Source organism: Eubalaena glacialis, chromosome 12, assembly GCF_028564815.1.
Source record: "Eubalaena glacialis isolate mEubGla1 chromosome 12, mEubGla1.1.hap2.+ XY, whole genome shotgun sequence".
In the NCBI taxonomy this organism is placed as follows: Eukaryota; Metazoa; Chordata; class Mammalia; order Artiodactyla; family Balaenidae; genus Eubalaena; species Eubalaena glacialis.
The window spans coordinates 3,640,059-3,657,861 of record NC_083727.1 but is presented as its reverse complement, the minus strand read 5'-3'; the positions used below and the strand labels follow the sequence as shown (position 1 = coordinate 3,657,861).

At 36.2% G+C, this 17,803-nt stretch overlaps 1 protein-coding gene across 1 annotated transcript in view; it reads right to left on the bottom strand.

Moving 5' to 3' along the window:
- Positions 1-17,803, bottom strand: part of PDE10A (phosphodiesterase 10A) — a 292,932-nt gene that overhangs the window by 72,120 nt on the left and 203,009 nt on the right. The window contains 5 exon segments of the mRNA XM_061207662.1: positions 1,593-1,644; positions 3,596-3,654; positions 4,467-4,517; positions 5,871-6,026; positions 8,030-8,170. Coding sequence (XP_061063645.1) covers positions 1,593-1,644; positions 3,596-3,654; positions 4,467-4,517; positions 5,871-6,026; positions 8,030-8,170 — 459 coding nt within the window.

The following is a 17,803-nucleotide window of genomic DNA, read 5'->3' as shown; positions in this document are numbered from 1 at the left end:
GCCATGGAAACAGTTTGGCTGTTCCTCAAAAAGTTAACCGTAGAGTAACCGTATGACCTAGCAAATCCACTCTTACCTAAAACAACTGAAAACAGGTTATTAGAACTGAAAATTGTACCCAAATGTTCAAAAGAGCACTATTTGCATTAGCCAAAATGTGGTGATAAAGAGGTGATAGCTAAAATGGTATGAAGTTTCCTTCTGAAGTAATGAAAATGTCCTAAAATTGACTGGTGACGGTTGCAAATGTCTGTGAATATACTAAAAACCACTGATTTAAACACTTTAAATGGATTAATTGTATCATACAGGAATTATATCTCAATAAAACTGTTTCTTAAAGTATAATATTAATAATACAAGAACCGGTCAATAGTGTTTCTTGTACTCCTTGTACAAGCTCTATGTTGATCCATATTATATCTACATATTTTCATATTCTTCTTAATACTTTTCATTGCTTTACAAATTCTTTAAATTGTGTCACAACCAAAGAGTTATTTTTTTTACTGTGTAATCAATTATTCTCTTTTTTTGTCCAAATACAGCTGAACCTTGAACACGGCAGGGGTTGGGGCACCGACCCTCTACACAGTCAAAAACCCCTGTATAACTTACATCGCCCTCCACATACGTGGTTCCTCCGTATCCACGGTTCCACATCTGCAAATTCCACAACTGCAGATCGTGTAGTACTATAGTATTTAGTACTGACAAAAGTCCACGCATAAGTGGACCCATTCAAACCCATGCAGTTCAAGGGTCAACTGTAAAATCATCAATGTAATTAATTACAGAAAGAATGTGTAAAAGTAATAACCCCTAATATTACCCTCAGTAAACTGTCTGTTTCTACAAGACACTGAGCATATCACACTCCATACCTGGCCTGCCATGGTATCAAAGAGAAATTGATCAGTGCACATCAGAAACCTGGAGATGAAAAAACCCTTGTTGCACAGGATTACTATATTTTGAGAAAGACCAGGAAAATGGGAAGAAGAAAGAACATTTATCAAAATAGACAACAGGGCATGAACGGCACCAAGCAAGCCAGCCTGGCACCCACGGGGTACACATGCACAGCACTTCGACTACTAGAAGCCACTTCCTCAGTGGAGTCTCTCCAGAGCACTAAAGCAGCAACGCTACATGTGGCAGAAAAAAATTCTATTTCATATGGCTTTCAGCCACAGTTGCCTGTGAGTCTTCTAGAAGAGAGAAATAATTAAGACTAAAACTAAGTAGAATGAACCTCAAGATCAGGAAGAATCCACTGGAAATTCCTAGTATAACCTATATGCACAAGGTATTCTGAAGAAATCATAAAAAGAAACTAAATGTTTTTCCAAATTAGCTCTCCACTAAATAATCAAAAACTCTGAGGTATTTTTCAAAACACTATTCAAAACCCCTCCAAAATTAACAGAAGTGACAAATAAATCAAGGCGACGCCTCCAGATCACTAAGTACCACCCTTTCATCATATTTAAAACAGCATGTATGTCTCGTACATTAAAATGTTCCACCACATATTAGGACATGAATCTGAGGATTAAATAAAATCATTTTCCAAACAGAAGGCAACCTACCATTATGTGTTCAAGTAGAGAATCTATTGCAACTATGTTATCAAAATACGTTCTGAAAAAGAGGAAGATAAAACCTTTAAGTAATGTTATTAGAACAAAGAACATGTTAAACTTTGAATACATTTCCCAAGTTTGTCTACATTTAAATAAAAAACATAAAGGTATATGTTGTTTGATTTTTGTCCTTTTGTGGAAACAACCAATAATATTATTTTAAAGAGAGAAATGAAAGTTTATCATTGACTTTAGTATAAGGACTCTAATTCCGGAGGCTGCATTAAGTAATTATTTTATCAGTAAGTATTCAAGGTAGAGAGAAAGTTTGGAGCATTTAACTAAAACTATGAAGAAATAAAATTGGTTTCATCAAATTTAATATCTCATAAATAACTTCGATCTAAAATAAAAATATTTAAATTTGCTAAATCACATTAATATGCTAAAAATGTAAATTATCACTGAAAAACTCAAAAGTTAAAATGTAGTTTAACTGTACTAAGAAAGCAAGGCAATTCATTTCAGAAGAGATATCAGAATACAAATAATGACAAGGACCTGACAACTTTACACAAGTAAAATATATATCCATCATTTTGAACTGCAAGTAAATATTTTGGAGGCATATGGTACATACATTAAAATGTAGACCAGAGAAACAGATGAATCAACAGGCATGTGTTATAGGGAATATATAAAGAAATACTCTTAACATAGACTCGATTGGCAAGGTACTGCTTTCAGTTTAGTTTTGTGAGAATTTAATAATGTATTCAGGATTAAGATCACTTATAGCAATAAACAGTGCCTTTTTTTTTAGAAGAGAAATCATCTGGCTTGAAACTACTAATATGCTTAGTTACACCATCCACTGAGGAATATCCTGCAAGGAACAGGGTGAAGCAAATGGGTTTCCCACTGGGGAACAGATTTCAGGTGTCACATGAGGGGTTTAATTGGACTTTGGGACACCTGCAAAGTATTCAAATACGTTAGTACGAGAACGTGCACAGCTTCCCTTCCTAGGTGTTTCTGAAGTAGTAATACCATGTGTCCCAGAGATACTGTTTAATTCCATCTCAAAGAAGATAGTTGGCCTAGGGTATCAAAAGAGCACTCCCTCAGTCCCATACCTCTCTAATTTTATATTCCGAAGCACAAAGCAGCAACTTCAGAATCATTAGCGCTGAGGATTACAAGACTTGGTGATGAGTTAGTTATGAAGTGTGCCAGGGTGACGTGTGAGCGAGAACACGGTCAGAGTTGTGTTGGAGGCCTTGGAGGCACAGGTACATCACACCTTGAGTTAACTTGTCAGAGGACGGGACCTGAAGTTACCATGTCCTGGGGCGTTTTAGATTTCAACAATTCAGCAGATGGGTCAGATAGATACGAGATCTTCCCTGTAGCAAGCACACCCAATATGAACCTGAAATTTAATAAATATCTGTAATTGCTTCCACTGCCAGCCCAAGGGAGTTTTTCTAGGTCATACTTCAGGGAAATGAAGCATTTTCTGGAGAATGATATCAGAGCTACTCTACATGGGATAATTAAAATGATAATATTAAGAGTCTGTTTTAATGTACTGACATTTGTTGAAAAGGCCAGAGAGGACTTTTTGGAAAATAATAAACTAGGACATTTCCTCTCCTTCTACTGCTGTCAGTTTTCTCCTATGAAAATAGAAATATCAATACTTAGTGCACCTCTCTATATAGTCTCTAACCCCTTCTAGTGAGTCTGCTTAGAAAATATATACCAACTTGCAAATTAAGATCATCACATATACATCTGTGATCCTTCACTTGTAAAGTGAACGTGGATGAGAATGTAACTCTATGATCCAAAACAGGACCGGCCATACTTACCAGACGACTTGCCTAATAAAGATTGGTCTTCTGTTACTGACTGCACTAGACAGTAATCTATCACTGTCAGAGCCTGCACTTAACCTAAACTGTTGATCAATAAGAGCTACCACATCCCTAGAAATGAACACTTACTTTGATACGTCGAGTAGAAAGTCATTCAATTCAGTCTGTTTGGCAAGGCCTCTGCATACCTGCCATACAAAATAATGGCTATTAATTTTAAGGGAGTTCTGCTTATTTAAGAATAAAAATTCCAGAATACTATTTACCTTATTTATTTAAAAAGGCATAACACAATCATTACTTCAATGCTTTTAAAATTGTACTTGGGTGCATATCCTACCTACATTCAATACTGTCAGGTCCAGGAAGCCCTTGCTTCTCATACCATTATCCTAAAATACATATACATTTTCTCCCTATCGGACAGTTCCTCATCAACCTGAGTTTGCTGAAATGGACTTAAAGGAACAAAACGAGAAAAAGTGGAAGATAACAAAATAGAATTCTATTGCTGCCATATTCCGGAACTTAAAAGTCTAGTTATCGGGAAAGCTCCATGCAGTTTGTGATCTTTTAAATTAGATCACATTTTCAAGAGAATCAGGTATCTTAAATAACAATTAATGTTTAAGATTAATGTTTTTACATACCACTTAGTTTAGTAGATGTTTTAATTTAGGAAATGGAGTCATAAAAATATCAGTGTTACTGCCAGGAGGAGGTCATTCCTGGGCTTTCAGTGGAAAACAAAAACCATGATAGGGAACATAAATAATTTAACATTATATGTAAATACATAAAAATAATTAATTGGACAATATTTAAGGCAGGGAGTAAGTAAATATAAGCGAATAGATCAAACATTTTAGAAACAACAAAATACCTAATATCCAAAAACAAAGCCCTGGGTTACTTGTTAACCTCCATTCCTTTCCCCAGCGCTGCACTCCGAACACCCCTTCCCCTAGGAAGCCCCTATGAAAACAGCCCAAAGACACACCTGAACCTGATGTATGGCTACTGAAGCCCAGGCAAGATTTGCTGTTGCAACCTAAAAAAAAAAAAAAAGAGTATGAGGCAAGTTTTTATCAGTCACATGCAGACATCCCAGCAAAGGACTCTAGCATAAACATATATGAACAATTTTGTAAGATCGTTGCATTTTTGAATATTTTGCCAAATGTGAATTGTCAAATATGTATAAAGTTTCTCTTTTATATTTCCCACTTCTTTATTATTGAGTTTAATGTTCTCTTGTTCCTCCTACTTTGGGTTAAAAAGGAAGATAAATTGATTAAGAGAGCTGTCATCCAATGATTTTAACATAAAATAATTATTTTTCAGTTCCACCAAAATACTATTCAAAAGGCCTCTAATGACCACTTTAAAATGAGGAAGTATTTCCCAGACTTCGCTGACAAGTGCTCAAACTTCTAGCTATTCTATTTCTTTGATTTTTCATCCATCTAACAAATATTTATTGGGTGCCTACTAGGTACCAGGCGCTGTTCTAGATGCTGGAGATACAGCATCAACGACAGACCAGCTCACGGCTGCTGCGGGCAGAGGGAAGGGCAAGAAAGAAAATAAAGCGAAGCGCACGTTATACTGGCTGGTGACGGGGCTATAGCGGAAAAGAGGCACAACAGAGGGACGGGAGCCGCTCACGTCCATGTGCGGTGTTCAGTGAAGGCCGATCAGAGAGGGTGACGTTAGAGCACATTCCCGAAGGAGGCAGCTGGGGCTGGGTACAGGACAAGCGCAGCGCAAGCGGAGGGAAAACAGAGGCGCAGGCTGTGCGCAGGGGAGGGCCCAGCACGGCTGCAGGGAGGGAAGGGGCTGGAGCAGTAGAAGACGGGTCATTTTGGTCAATGCACACGGTGCAGGCCACGAAGGGACCTGGGCGAACACCACGTCTGACAGATAGATCGTGTGCTGTTTGGTTTTAGTAGGATTGAGCCGTTCCGGTGCAGGGAACAGTGAACGGAAGTTATTGTTTCCCAAATGGATTTGATGCTGGAACTTCTATTCAGGACATGCTCTAGGAAGAGGACATTTTTAAGGGGTCAACTAGAATGTGAAAACTCTCCAAAGCCATCCTACTACTTCATTTGATTCACAATATGGTATTTTATTTTTATTGTTAAAATGGATCCTTACTAAAATAACTTACTATAAATTTCTATATCGCTATATTGAGTGAGTTTCCTCTCTAAACAACTGCAAAACAAAAAAAAAGTTTTAAAAAATAGTTAGTATTAGTATCAAAATATTATTAAGCAAATTACGGTTTTAAATATTCACTCATTAAATATTCATCATGTATTAACTGAAGACTATTAATAAGCGCCTTCAGTGAACCAGGTACAACTAAAAGTCCTCACAGGCAGTGTCCAGGCCTCACCTCCTGATGACTCAGACAGAAGGCTTCTTTGCCCCAGTGCCGGTACAGCTCAAGGATGCCGATCAAATCACCGATCGCCGTGACAATTGGCAAACAAAGAACAGACTGGATACGCGTCCCTGATTCCAGTCCGGTCCCTCTTGGAAATCGTTCATCCTAAAAGAACAGCAGGGTAAAAGGTATAAATTCAGTGAAAGTAATGGAATCATCAAGTTATGATTCTATCAGAAAATTCCTTATACTCGTCATCAGTAATAAGCAGTCCTTTTCAAAGGAAAACCAAATGATCATGGCCACTATAAACATTGCTTAAGAAAATGCTTATCTTTAGCAATGTGGAACTTATACCCAAATATGGATTTAATGTTTCTTTATCATCGTACAGTAGAATTTAATTAGTGAATGAATATACATAACTTCATGCAATAATAAAAGTAATTATGATGGTTAACATTTATTTATTTCTCACCTGGTATGTGCCAGAACTAAGGGATTTACAGGTATAATGTCACAAGTGAAAATTACTCCAAATGTAAATGCCACAGGAAGGAAATTTACATGTATAAAATTTTTCCTCTTCTATTTTTAAGGTTAGAATAACACAAAAGCATATGTTAATGAAAGTCATTGTAACTGAACCTCAAAGGCCCATATTAGATATTCAGATCATCCAATAATTACCAATTACCTATCATAAGAAATGAATCGGTTCTTTGACTTAATTTTCTAGCTTAGCAGAATCACTCAAAGGAACACAAGAAACTCAAATGAATTAATATCAAAACATCAATTCTATTTATTCAGTTTCTGTGGTCTACAGGAAGCTTTTCATGAATAGACTGGTATAAATCTATACTTTGTAATTTACAGATATTTTGAAAGCTTGCATATACATACAATAGAACATTTTCAAATGACAACTTATACAGTATCTACTTTTTACGTTTACTTCTTAGAAATGAAATATATTTGGCATATAACATTGTGGAAGTTTAAGGTATACAACATGTTGATACGTTTATATATTGTAATATGGTTGCCACTGTAGCATTGTTAATACCTCTATCAAGCCACATAATTATCTTTTCTTTTTTGTGGTGAGAATAATTAAGATCTAGTCTTTTAGCAAGTTTGATGATTATAATACAATATTGTTGTCTATATACATTATACTGTGAAACATTTATTTTTAGCACTTTTTCTTTTCTTATTTTTGATAAAGTAACTAGTAACCTGATTTGTTCAAGGCTATACAGATAACTAGTGGCAAAAACAAAATTAATATCTAGATTTTGTGACTCCAATTTAGTACTTTTTCAGAGCAAATTCATGACACCTATATACTTGTTTGTGTGCTTGTCAGTTTCAAAGTCTGAGCTCATGCAGTGACATTTCATCACAGTGTGCACATGCACTGTGGGAGACTGTTCTGAGGGCTCTGTTTTGTCCTGTTCTCTGTACCCATGGCCTTGGTCAGACCCTCCTACACTCAGTCTGGGCCTCCCATGGGATTTGCTTGGCTAACCTGAGGGCAGTGAATTTGATGTAAGCAGAGGCTTGAAAAGTCACTTGCATGTGTCCACTTCTTCTCTCTGACACCTGCCACCATCATAAGAACATGAGGCTAGCCTTACTGGAGGGGGTGGAGAGACACACACAGAGAACGAAGGCCACCTAAGACTGGCCAGCTCCTAAGTGACGGCCAGTTGATCTCAGACACATAAGCAAGCCCAGTCAAAGATAGCCCAGATCAGCAGAATGGCCCAATCCAGAGACAGTGAGTGGTGGCTCTATGACCCCACTAAAATCTGGGGTGGTTTGTCACACAGCAATAGCTGACTCATTCATATATATCCTGCTAGGATATGAAACATAAAACAGTAATCATCTAGTCTATATGACTATGAGTATACATTTTTATGCTTAACTATACTGGCAAATGTTGAAAGAACAACTACTCAAATCTACATCTTGGGGGTACGTGAGATACAATTCTTGGAGTACAAAGAATTAGTTTACATACAAATGCATTTATTGATCTGTATCTTGCTTTAAAGCTTTTATAAAATGGCTTAAATTATAACATCAAGAGTATATGTTATCTTTCTTAATTAAATACTTCAGGTTACGAATGTCACAAAGGGTAAAAAGCCACTTACCCCAAGGATGTCTTCTACTAGCAACGTTTTTCTGGACTTGGCCACATAGGCAGAGGTGGTGGTGCCCTGGGCGATGGGCCCAGCAGGGATGAGCCTGGGTTTTCCTTCCTTGATTCCAGGTGGGGTAAACACACAAAGGCTCTAGGAAGAAGAAAGGAATATGTTTTATAGACTTAGGAAAGTCTTTGGCACAGGACGAAAAGAGTACTTAGCAATCGCGAGAAATCTGTGAGCCAAGGAAAAGTAGAGACATAAGATGAGGAAAAGTGCTGTGCAATGACCAAACTGAGCATCTGAGGTGAAATTCTCTTTCATATGTTCTACGCACACAACACACAGGCTAGATACAAGACTCACACAAATGTCTAGGTGCAGAAGATCTCTTAAAATAGCCTCCAATTTTTATCCACAGAAAATAATAAAACGAAAAAAAAAATGTAAGCTGTCCCTGGGCTCAAGAAACTATCACACAAGAAACAGACACACTGCACCCCACCGCCCTACAGACTTGCCACATGGCTCTGTAACTACAGGTCAACGTGATTTGGTTATATTTTTTCATTTTCATTAAAAATCTTTCTCAGAACATTATTTCTATTTTTAATACTCAACCACTTCATTCCTGAGACTGACGTGCCCATAAAATTACAGATTCAGAATACTATTGGTAAGATCTTTGCTCTTCTCTGCACACACACACCAAAAAAAAAAAGGACAAAGCTGGGTGTATCTTTCCGTCTCAAAAGACTAGGTGGGAGGGTAACATTTGAAACTATTTTAAAAGAAATGTTTTTTAAAATATGATCAGTTATTTTGACTAAACCAAATCATATTTAAAAATAAATTTCTACTAAATAAGAATTGCTCATCAAAACAAGTCATCTGGGCATGGGGAGAAATATTTTGACATAACTGTATTATGATTACCTACTCAATTTGAAAAATATTAAAATTCTGGTAAATTCTCCCAACACTATACTTTTATCTTAAATTGGAGTGCTGTGACTTACAGATGATGCCCTTTTGAAGCAGTGAGTATTAGGCAATCCTCTGAAGCTAAAGCTGTTCCTATTAATGCTTGCTAGCACTAAGCTAGGTCTAGGTGAAGGCAATGAGTTGGATGTGGTTATTACTTTTTAGATAACGTGGTTTTCAAGCTTTGTAATGTCGAAGAGCCCTTTCTTCAAGTAAAATCTTACAATCACAAGAGAGTGAACCCTATAAACTTGAGCTACTTCCATCACTGGGAGCAGAGAGGAGGAAAACAGCTTTGGCTCACCCCATCTGCTTTAAGTAAGTCATCATTATCTAAAGATTACAAGTTAAGTTCAAAATATTTTTATTCATTAATATATCTACATTAGTTAGGATTGTGTTTAAGCAGTAATTTGCTATTATGCCTGTGAAAAATGTTTTATGAATGCTTCTTTTAAAAAGGATTAAGCTTAAAATGTTTAAATACAAGTTACACACTTTAAAAAGATTTTTACAATTCAACTACACGTAAGATGATAAATGACAAATGCACTTTATTTTTAAAGAGGTTAGAAATAAGTCACTGTTTTTATAGTTACTATAATGCACCAATATACATATGACATAAACGAGGTAATACTTTCATTAGATTTAGTATCTATGTGGCAATACAATTCAGTGTGTCACCCCTTCTTAAGATTGAGAGAAGAGTAGCGAAATGATCCAAGAACACGAAGAGAGATGATTGCAAGAAAAAAATGTAAAGGACATGGTATATTTAGCCTGAATAAAAGTCAGAATTGACAATGATTTTTCCAAACTATGAGAAAGTTAATCGTAAGAAGGATGCTGAGTAATGTTTCTTTGCTCAACCAGAGTCAGAACTGCAGGAAATGAACTTAAATTGACCTGAATCGTTTAGATAAGTCTTAAAGAACTTCCCATGACAGCAATAGAAAGTAAACTCTAAAGCAAGCTCCCAACAGAAGCTTTGGATTTTTTAAAAAATAGTTGTTGACTTTATTTGTTTGTTGTTTGAAGATATACAACAGATATCTCTTTTGGATGACTTTGCTATATGCCCTTTAAGGCTGGATTTAATAGTATCTTCATAATATCTTCATAATAATATCTTCATTTAGCTTCATAATTCAATATGACAAAATAGCTTACACATACACATTCCTAGGTTATTAGGCCATTTATTTAATATAAAACATTTATTGTCTCTGGGTAGGCTTTCTATATGATGCACAAGAAACAGACAAGCAAATACTGCACCTTGGGTATACGGAAAGCTATTTTACATACTAGATTTGCTGAAAATAAATGATTTAGAAATCTTTCAATTACTTGATTGAATGTGGAAAACTCCTTGTGGAAAATAATTATCAAAAAAATAAATAATTCTTTACAGTGGGAACTTTATACTTGTTTTACTAATTAGGTTATGATTTTTGTTCATACTTACCAAATAGAAATGTTTACAAATGAGAGCTGAGGGCAAGTGCTAACAAAATTTGGAATAAGTTGTCATATGAAGGCCAAAAGTTCAGGTAGGAAGGGAAAATGAGGACCAACCTAGACAGACACCTGTTTTTTGATGTTTTTACAGCTTCAATTTCTCTCCTCTGTGTACTTAGTAGTTTCCTACTCTTTTTGGGTGGCATTTTTTTTTTAAATCCATACGATTCAACTGTGCAACAGCTCCGTCCATGACCTCCATTTCTGATTAAAGATCAATCACTGGTTTGAATTGTGTGTTCTGCAATAGCATATTCTGTATGATCTTTGTAGTGGAACAGGCTGATAGGCAGCTATTACTGCAAACAGACAATGTCGATAACGAACCTCCAAATTAGAAGCTAAATTTTACATGTATTCAGGAATGGAGAAAAGTTTATTAAATATACCTTTATTTACTCCACAGAAATAATCGAACAGATACTTGTGTATCGAATAGTCTTCTTTTTCCCACTGGCTGAACTGACACTTTCATCATATACTAAATCCCCAAGTACACTTGGGTCTGCTTCTGAACTCTCAATTCTGTACCACTTGGTTTATTTGCCTAGCACACTATTTTTATTACCGTAAGTTTATAGTACATGTTGTGACCTGGCAAGGCGAGTCTTGCTTGGGTTCTTCATGTTTCAAAATAATCATAATTTATAACACATATTTTGCAGTTTTCATTGGTGAAGGGCCTGCATTAATGCATTAACAACTGATGGGTGTAAATAAGTTCTAAAGAAACTTAAAAATGAAGTAAGGGCTTTATTTTTCAAAATCAATCATGATGAATTTTTAAAGACGTATTTAAAAAATTTTTTAATACAATGCTTAAAGGTTACTTTCCGTTTAAAGTTATTACAAAATATTGGCTATATTTCCCGTATTGTACAATACACCCTCGGAAGCCTATCTTACACCCAATGGTTTGTACCTCCCACTCCTCCATGCCAATCATTATGAATTTTGACATAAGAATTTGACTGGGATGTTCAGATTAATAAGATGAAAAAGATTATACTCACTATTTATTTTCATAGGTGGATGAATGAAAACTTTCATCAAACATCACTACATAACATTTTAAACGTATTAAGACTATTATGCATACATTTACAATCTATAACATCCAGTGTTGAAATGAGTCTCTAAAATTAATTTCTGCTTTAATGTTGTATGAATCTATGAAAACTTTTATTAACACAAACATTTTTTAGAGGCTAGAGATGAAAACTACAAGAAAACTAAAAACAAGGAAAAGGTTCAAAGTTTCAAACCTCAACCACCTCTACCCTTTCCAGAGAAGAGCGTCACTGCATTCAGGGCGTGCACCTGCCCACTGATGCTCTGCGCCTTCATTCCCACCTGACAGCTCTGCAGGTGGCTAGACTGTTGTTAGGCCCTTCCCCTCCCAACACCAGCAAGGAGACTGGCCAAAGAGCTAGAAATCAATCCAGAGGCGAGGCCATGTAGTAGTAGGGGATGAATTAGCTCTTTCAATATTTCAAAGAAACTCATTATGAACTATCCAATATTTTTGTGATAACAGTACATTTTCATAAATATTTCTAAAGTTAAATAATTTAAACTAGAGAAGATTGGTAACGGTAGTCATAATGAATAAGTTGGCTCAATGAAGGAATAAAAAGCATTCAAATTAGTTAAAAAATCAAATTTTGAGAAATAGATTGGGTGGGAAAAGAACCAGAGAATAGACTATCCACATTATTTCTGAAAAACCAGAATTTTTTGATGAATTGGGAAACTCTGATTCATTGACATCAACTGAAGAGAGAAGTCTACTTCACTTGGTAAACAGTTGCTCTCATCTTTCTTTCCATGAACGATTCAAAGATCCCTTGATTCATGAAACTTCACTTTCAAGTTAAGGCTTCAACTCACAACCAGTTAAATTTTGGAAACACTTTTTAAGGAGAGAAAACATTATTTAGGCTTACCATTAAGTTATTTTTCTTATAGACACTAGATGGCACTGGAGAGTAGATGAATGTAGATCCGGGCAGAGGGCGTGAGCCAGGAACCCCAGGTACACTGGACCTTGAACCACATGCCTAACTTTGTTAGCATAATTCTTAGAAATAAACCTACTAAAGTCATTGTGCATTGAAAAAAGTCACACAGTTACTCTAAACTACTGGCTGTAAACTGGTTTCTAAGCTAATACACAAAAGCTATCTATGAACTTACTTTATGAATTATAAAGTTTGACGTATAATTAGAGATCACTAGGTTTCCAGCTTTCACAAACCACAATTACAGGCAACACAAGAAAAACTATGGTAATGACATTATAAAAAATGTTACATAGTAAGTGGAGTATGTGACTAGGTATGAAAGAGAAGACCTGTAGAAACAGTAAAAGGTGAATTAAGCAAAATCTTAATCATGGAAAAATCAGTTTTGCCCAACAAACATTTCAAGAGCATCTTGTATATGTTATGTGTCAGACACCGGTATTGGTCAGAACACAAAAGGCTTCCTTTCCCAGCTCCAGATTTCTCACAAATTGCTTCTTCCTTTACTGTCCCTTCTTGTCTATTAAGGGAGAGGCCTCCTAAGCCCTGCTCCACCAGAGGGCTCATCATCCAAGCTCTTTTCAGTGTCACCAACCCCAGCACCCCTGCCAGCCCCATCCAATGCAGGATCCCAGAGCACCTTGGTTCCTCTCTGTTCGCACGTAAGGTCCTGTGCTGTAATTAACTGCGGATTTCTTGATTTCTCCTACTGGTTGTACATTCTTTGAGGACGGAAATGATTTTTATTTATCTTTGTATGCTCAGCAATTTAGCACAGTTTTTGGTACATGGCACGTGTCTGAAATGGTTTGTTAAATAACATGCATGATGTTAACATTTAACCAATGGAGGTTAAATTCAGACTTAGAAAGTTTAAGACTCTTGTCAAAGTCCCAAAGTGGCGAATTGGAATTCACACAATCCAACTCCAGAATCAAAACTCTTTGGAAAACTAAGCCGCTAACTGGGAAGCTTGCCTTCTCTTGCCAAGCTCTGAGACAGCGTAGACAGGAATTCTCTCTCCTGAAGGGCTGTCCCCAGTGGAGTGTGGGCACAGAAGTACAGGAGACGATTCTGGCTCATCAATGTGCCCCACGGCTAGCAACTGCCTGAACGAGGCTGGCGCTCAAAAAACAGTGTTCAGTAAATGTCCTACCAGCTTTTTAAAAAACATCATTTCAACACTGCTTTCCATTTCTTCCATTTACCGGCCTATTAGTTTTCTATCATCCTTTGCATTAAATGGAGCAATTTATATTGTCCTCAAACACTGTCCATTTTATCTAGATTTTCACATTTATTAATATAAGTATCCTCTCATAATTTGTCATTTTCACTCTATTGTTTTACTATCTTTTAAATTATCTTCAAAATGAGTGTGATAATCATATTTTATGTTTTATTTTTAGTGCTTTAATACCACTTAGGTTGTTTTCTATCATCTCCTAAACTTTCTATGTTTTCTTTAAATTTTTCCTCTCTGGTAATATGAATGTGGGTTTTAAATTCTACTAGTATAACTTTTGATGTATTTAAATATTATTTAAATTATATTTCTCAATGCATCAATTTCAGAAATTAAATTTTTTCTACTGATTCTCATTTACAAAAAAAGAAATTAATACTTTTATACGTATAAGGATGTCATAGTCCTTGCCATGTCTGTCTTAAGCCTTGGTATTTATTGATATAGACTAAAAATTTTATCTCAGCCCATTTGGGTTGCATTATTATAATTTTGTCACTAAAGTATATATATTTTGTTTTGAAAGTGAGTTATTAAGAAACACTTTCTAACTATGATTCAAACTCCAGAGACAATTTTTAAAAACACTGATAAATATCTATAATATGCTACCTTTCACGTACAAAGGAAGAAATATAAGAAAATATACACGTATCTGCTCATTGTTCAAAAAAATGTTTTATTTTATTTAATATGGTTAGCTTACATTTTAGAAGTATGTCAACATCTGTTGCAAGCAATATGGCAGATTAGATAATTTGACACTCCTGAAAAAAACAATTTTAAAATTATTTAAAAGCTGGATAAAGTATATTTCACAAATATTTTATAATGCATTGCTGGGCTGAGAAGAATGGAGGAATCCACAGAAATCTAAAAGGAAGTAGATAAAGGAACCCTGAGAGGTTAGCAAATCCCAAACTGTTTTTTTTCTTGAGAGCGTCAACTAAAGCCTAGATATAGAGTTGACGCTTGAACAACATGGGTTTGAACTGTGTAGATCCACTAATTTATTTCAATAAATGCCGTGGCAGTACTACACATCTGCGGCTGATTGAGTCTGCAGATGTGGACCCGTGGATACTGAGGGCCGACTGTAAAGTTATATGTGGATTTTCAACTGCATGGATGGGGCCAGGACCAGCAAAGGGCTATGGGCTCATCTTAGTTTGAAGGGTGAATATACTTACAGCTGCAAGGGGATTACAAGGAAACCAGATTATCTTGGATTTATTGCTGGAGGGAAAATAAAAATCTCCTCTGAAAAATAACAACTGCACATCATGTGGATTTGAGGCTTGAATCCATACCACTCAGTAGTCTGAAAAAACATCTCAACTAGATAATTTAATTAAAATAGTCCTGAATTGATACTGCCTTAGGTGATTGACAAAAACAAATACATATCCAATCTCTAGAAATATAACAGGAAAGGAACTTCAACAGCCTCAAGAATATCCATTTAAAAGGGCCAAAGGAATATGGTTTATGGTTAATAAATAAAAGGCATGAGCATATAAGTCACCATCGATGAAAGGCAGATGAAACAAAAGCCAAGAAACTAATTTCAGAAAGAATATGAAACAATACAAGAGAGGTATAGTTAGTATATTTCAAGAAATAAAAGATAAACTTGAAAATAGGTCCAGGGAACAAAAGAAAATGAAGGACTGAGACAAATCAAAAAACCACCAAAATGTAACTAATTATAGTCAATATATGGAGAGATAATATTTATCAACCTGAATTCTCCAACCAGCAAAAATATCTTTCAAGAAAGCAGGGAAAGATATATTCAGACACACAAAAATGAGAGAGTTTCACATCAGCAGATTCTCACTCAGGGAAGTTCTCTGAGACAGAAAAAAACTGATTCCAAATGTCAGACCTGAGATACAAGAAGAAATGAGGAGCAAAGGAACTGGTAATTATGTAGATACATCTAAAGAAACACCTCCGTGAACTTCAGACTTCAGACAATAGGTCTTCTTCCTAATCCAGAGAGATCACTGGGTTAAGGAAGTAACAAGTGCCCCACTACCTATGCGGAATGCATAAAAGGAAAAATACAGTGAACAGAACAGTCATTATCCCCTAAAATTATCCTCCCAGGGAGACAAGGTCTCTGCCTTCGTGAGGCTTATATTCTAGTGAGAAAGCCAGAGAAGCAAATAATCGAACAAATCACAGATAAATACGTAATTACAGGTTCAGCTAAATTCTATGCAGGAGAAGTATACGACATTAAGAAAGCATAGCAGAGTGGAATCTGACTTAGGAAGGTCAGAAAAAGCTACAGTTTTGCTATGTACACTGCTGCTCCTAGGGTTACACTGTTAAACAGGATACACTTGGCCCCTGAGATGTGGGAGAGAAGGGAGTAAGGACCCTAGAGAGAACCACATAGAGTATATTAACTGACCTGAGGGGTTTAGAATAAGGAGCCAACTAAAGCCTGAAAAGACATGGTATCCCCCCCCTCAATTAAGCTACAAAAGTGAATGATAAGTAAAAGTGAAAGAATTAGAATTGATACACAGAGAATTGCACTTTGGATTTTATAGATACAAAAGCGTTTTCTAAATCATCATCATGCAGAAGTATGCAAACAATGAAGTGAGAAGTACAGCCAAGTGATTAAGAGCATGGGGTCTGGGAATCTCAATCCAGGCTCCAAGAGTCAAGCACCGTTGGAGGTGCCCACACTGCAGACCCAGGCCTCGAGGCGCCCGCCGCTTTTCGACCTCTGCAAGCAACGTCTCCCCATCTCCCCATTCTCCTTCACGTGGAGAAGAAGAGGGCCAACCCACCGTGGCAGCCTCGGTTTAGGGTTCACATCATTTCTTTTCAGGTAAACAGCTAGAATGCTGAGTCCGCGATCCAGGTTTCAGTAGAGAATCTGATTGGTCCCCGTTTGGGTCCCAAACAGCTGTGATTGAAGGTCAAGGGTCACATGAAACAAACACGGCTGCCATGGCCAACCCCTGTGGGTTGTCTGGAGATGTCGGGGAAGGAGTAATGAGATGTGAACTGTCACAGTTACATGCTAATAAACATACCAGAAATCATAAAAATTATGGCAAATTATATAATAGTTTTCTGAAAGGAAGTCTTGATTTTCAAATAAAAATCTCAAATTTTAGAAACAAATTTTTGGAATGAAGAGGAAAGAGATCTATTTGTTATTTTAGTAGCTTAGCCATTCTAAAATACTACCAGTATGTAAAAGAGAAAGTATTTACAAGTAGGAGTAATATCTGAATAATTCAATTTATTAAACCCTCTTGTTAACTGTTTATGTGAAAGGCACAAGGAGAGATGCTACGTGAATACAGAAATGAATAAGGAACGATCCTTGTCCTAAAGAGCTTTTAATCTTGTAACATACATTATCACAACGCAAGGGGAAACGAGGGCAGTGCAAATGAAGAGGATCAGTTACGAGCTAAGTCGTTCAGCCAATAAATACTTTTTGTGCAACTACTGTCGTGCTTTGCACTACTCGACTATTCATGAATACTATTAAAAATCTCAGACTACTGTGTCTCTATTCCTATTAACATTTTATATAATATAAATATTATATAAATATTATAATATTATATAAATATATTATATATTTTGTGAGTTTTGATTACTCACAAAAACAAGTATCACATTGCAAAAATACATCCCAAATCTCAAATAACAATACATAACGCACAAGAAATACACAGTAAAAGTTTGCAAAATAAAGTTATAACGGAGTCGTATATATTTCAGCTATGAATATAGGTGTTACTGGTTCAGAACATTTTTCTAAAATGTTACATATGTGTTAATACCATAATAAAACTCAAATGCCAGTAATGGAATGCCTCGAAATACTTTTGCAAGTGCCTATGCAAGCTGCACTTGACAGTGGGCTGTGCTTGCAGTGAGTCAAACCAGAAACACAGGGTCTGCCTGGCCCACCAAAGACTGGACCAGGCACCCCTGGGCAGCCCCATGCCACCAAACAGTCTG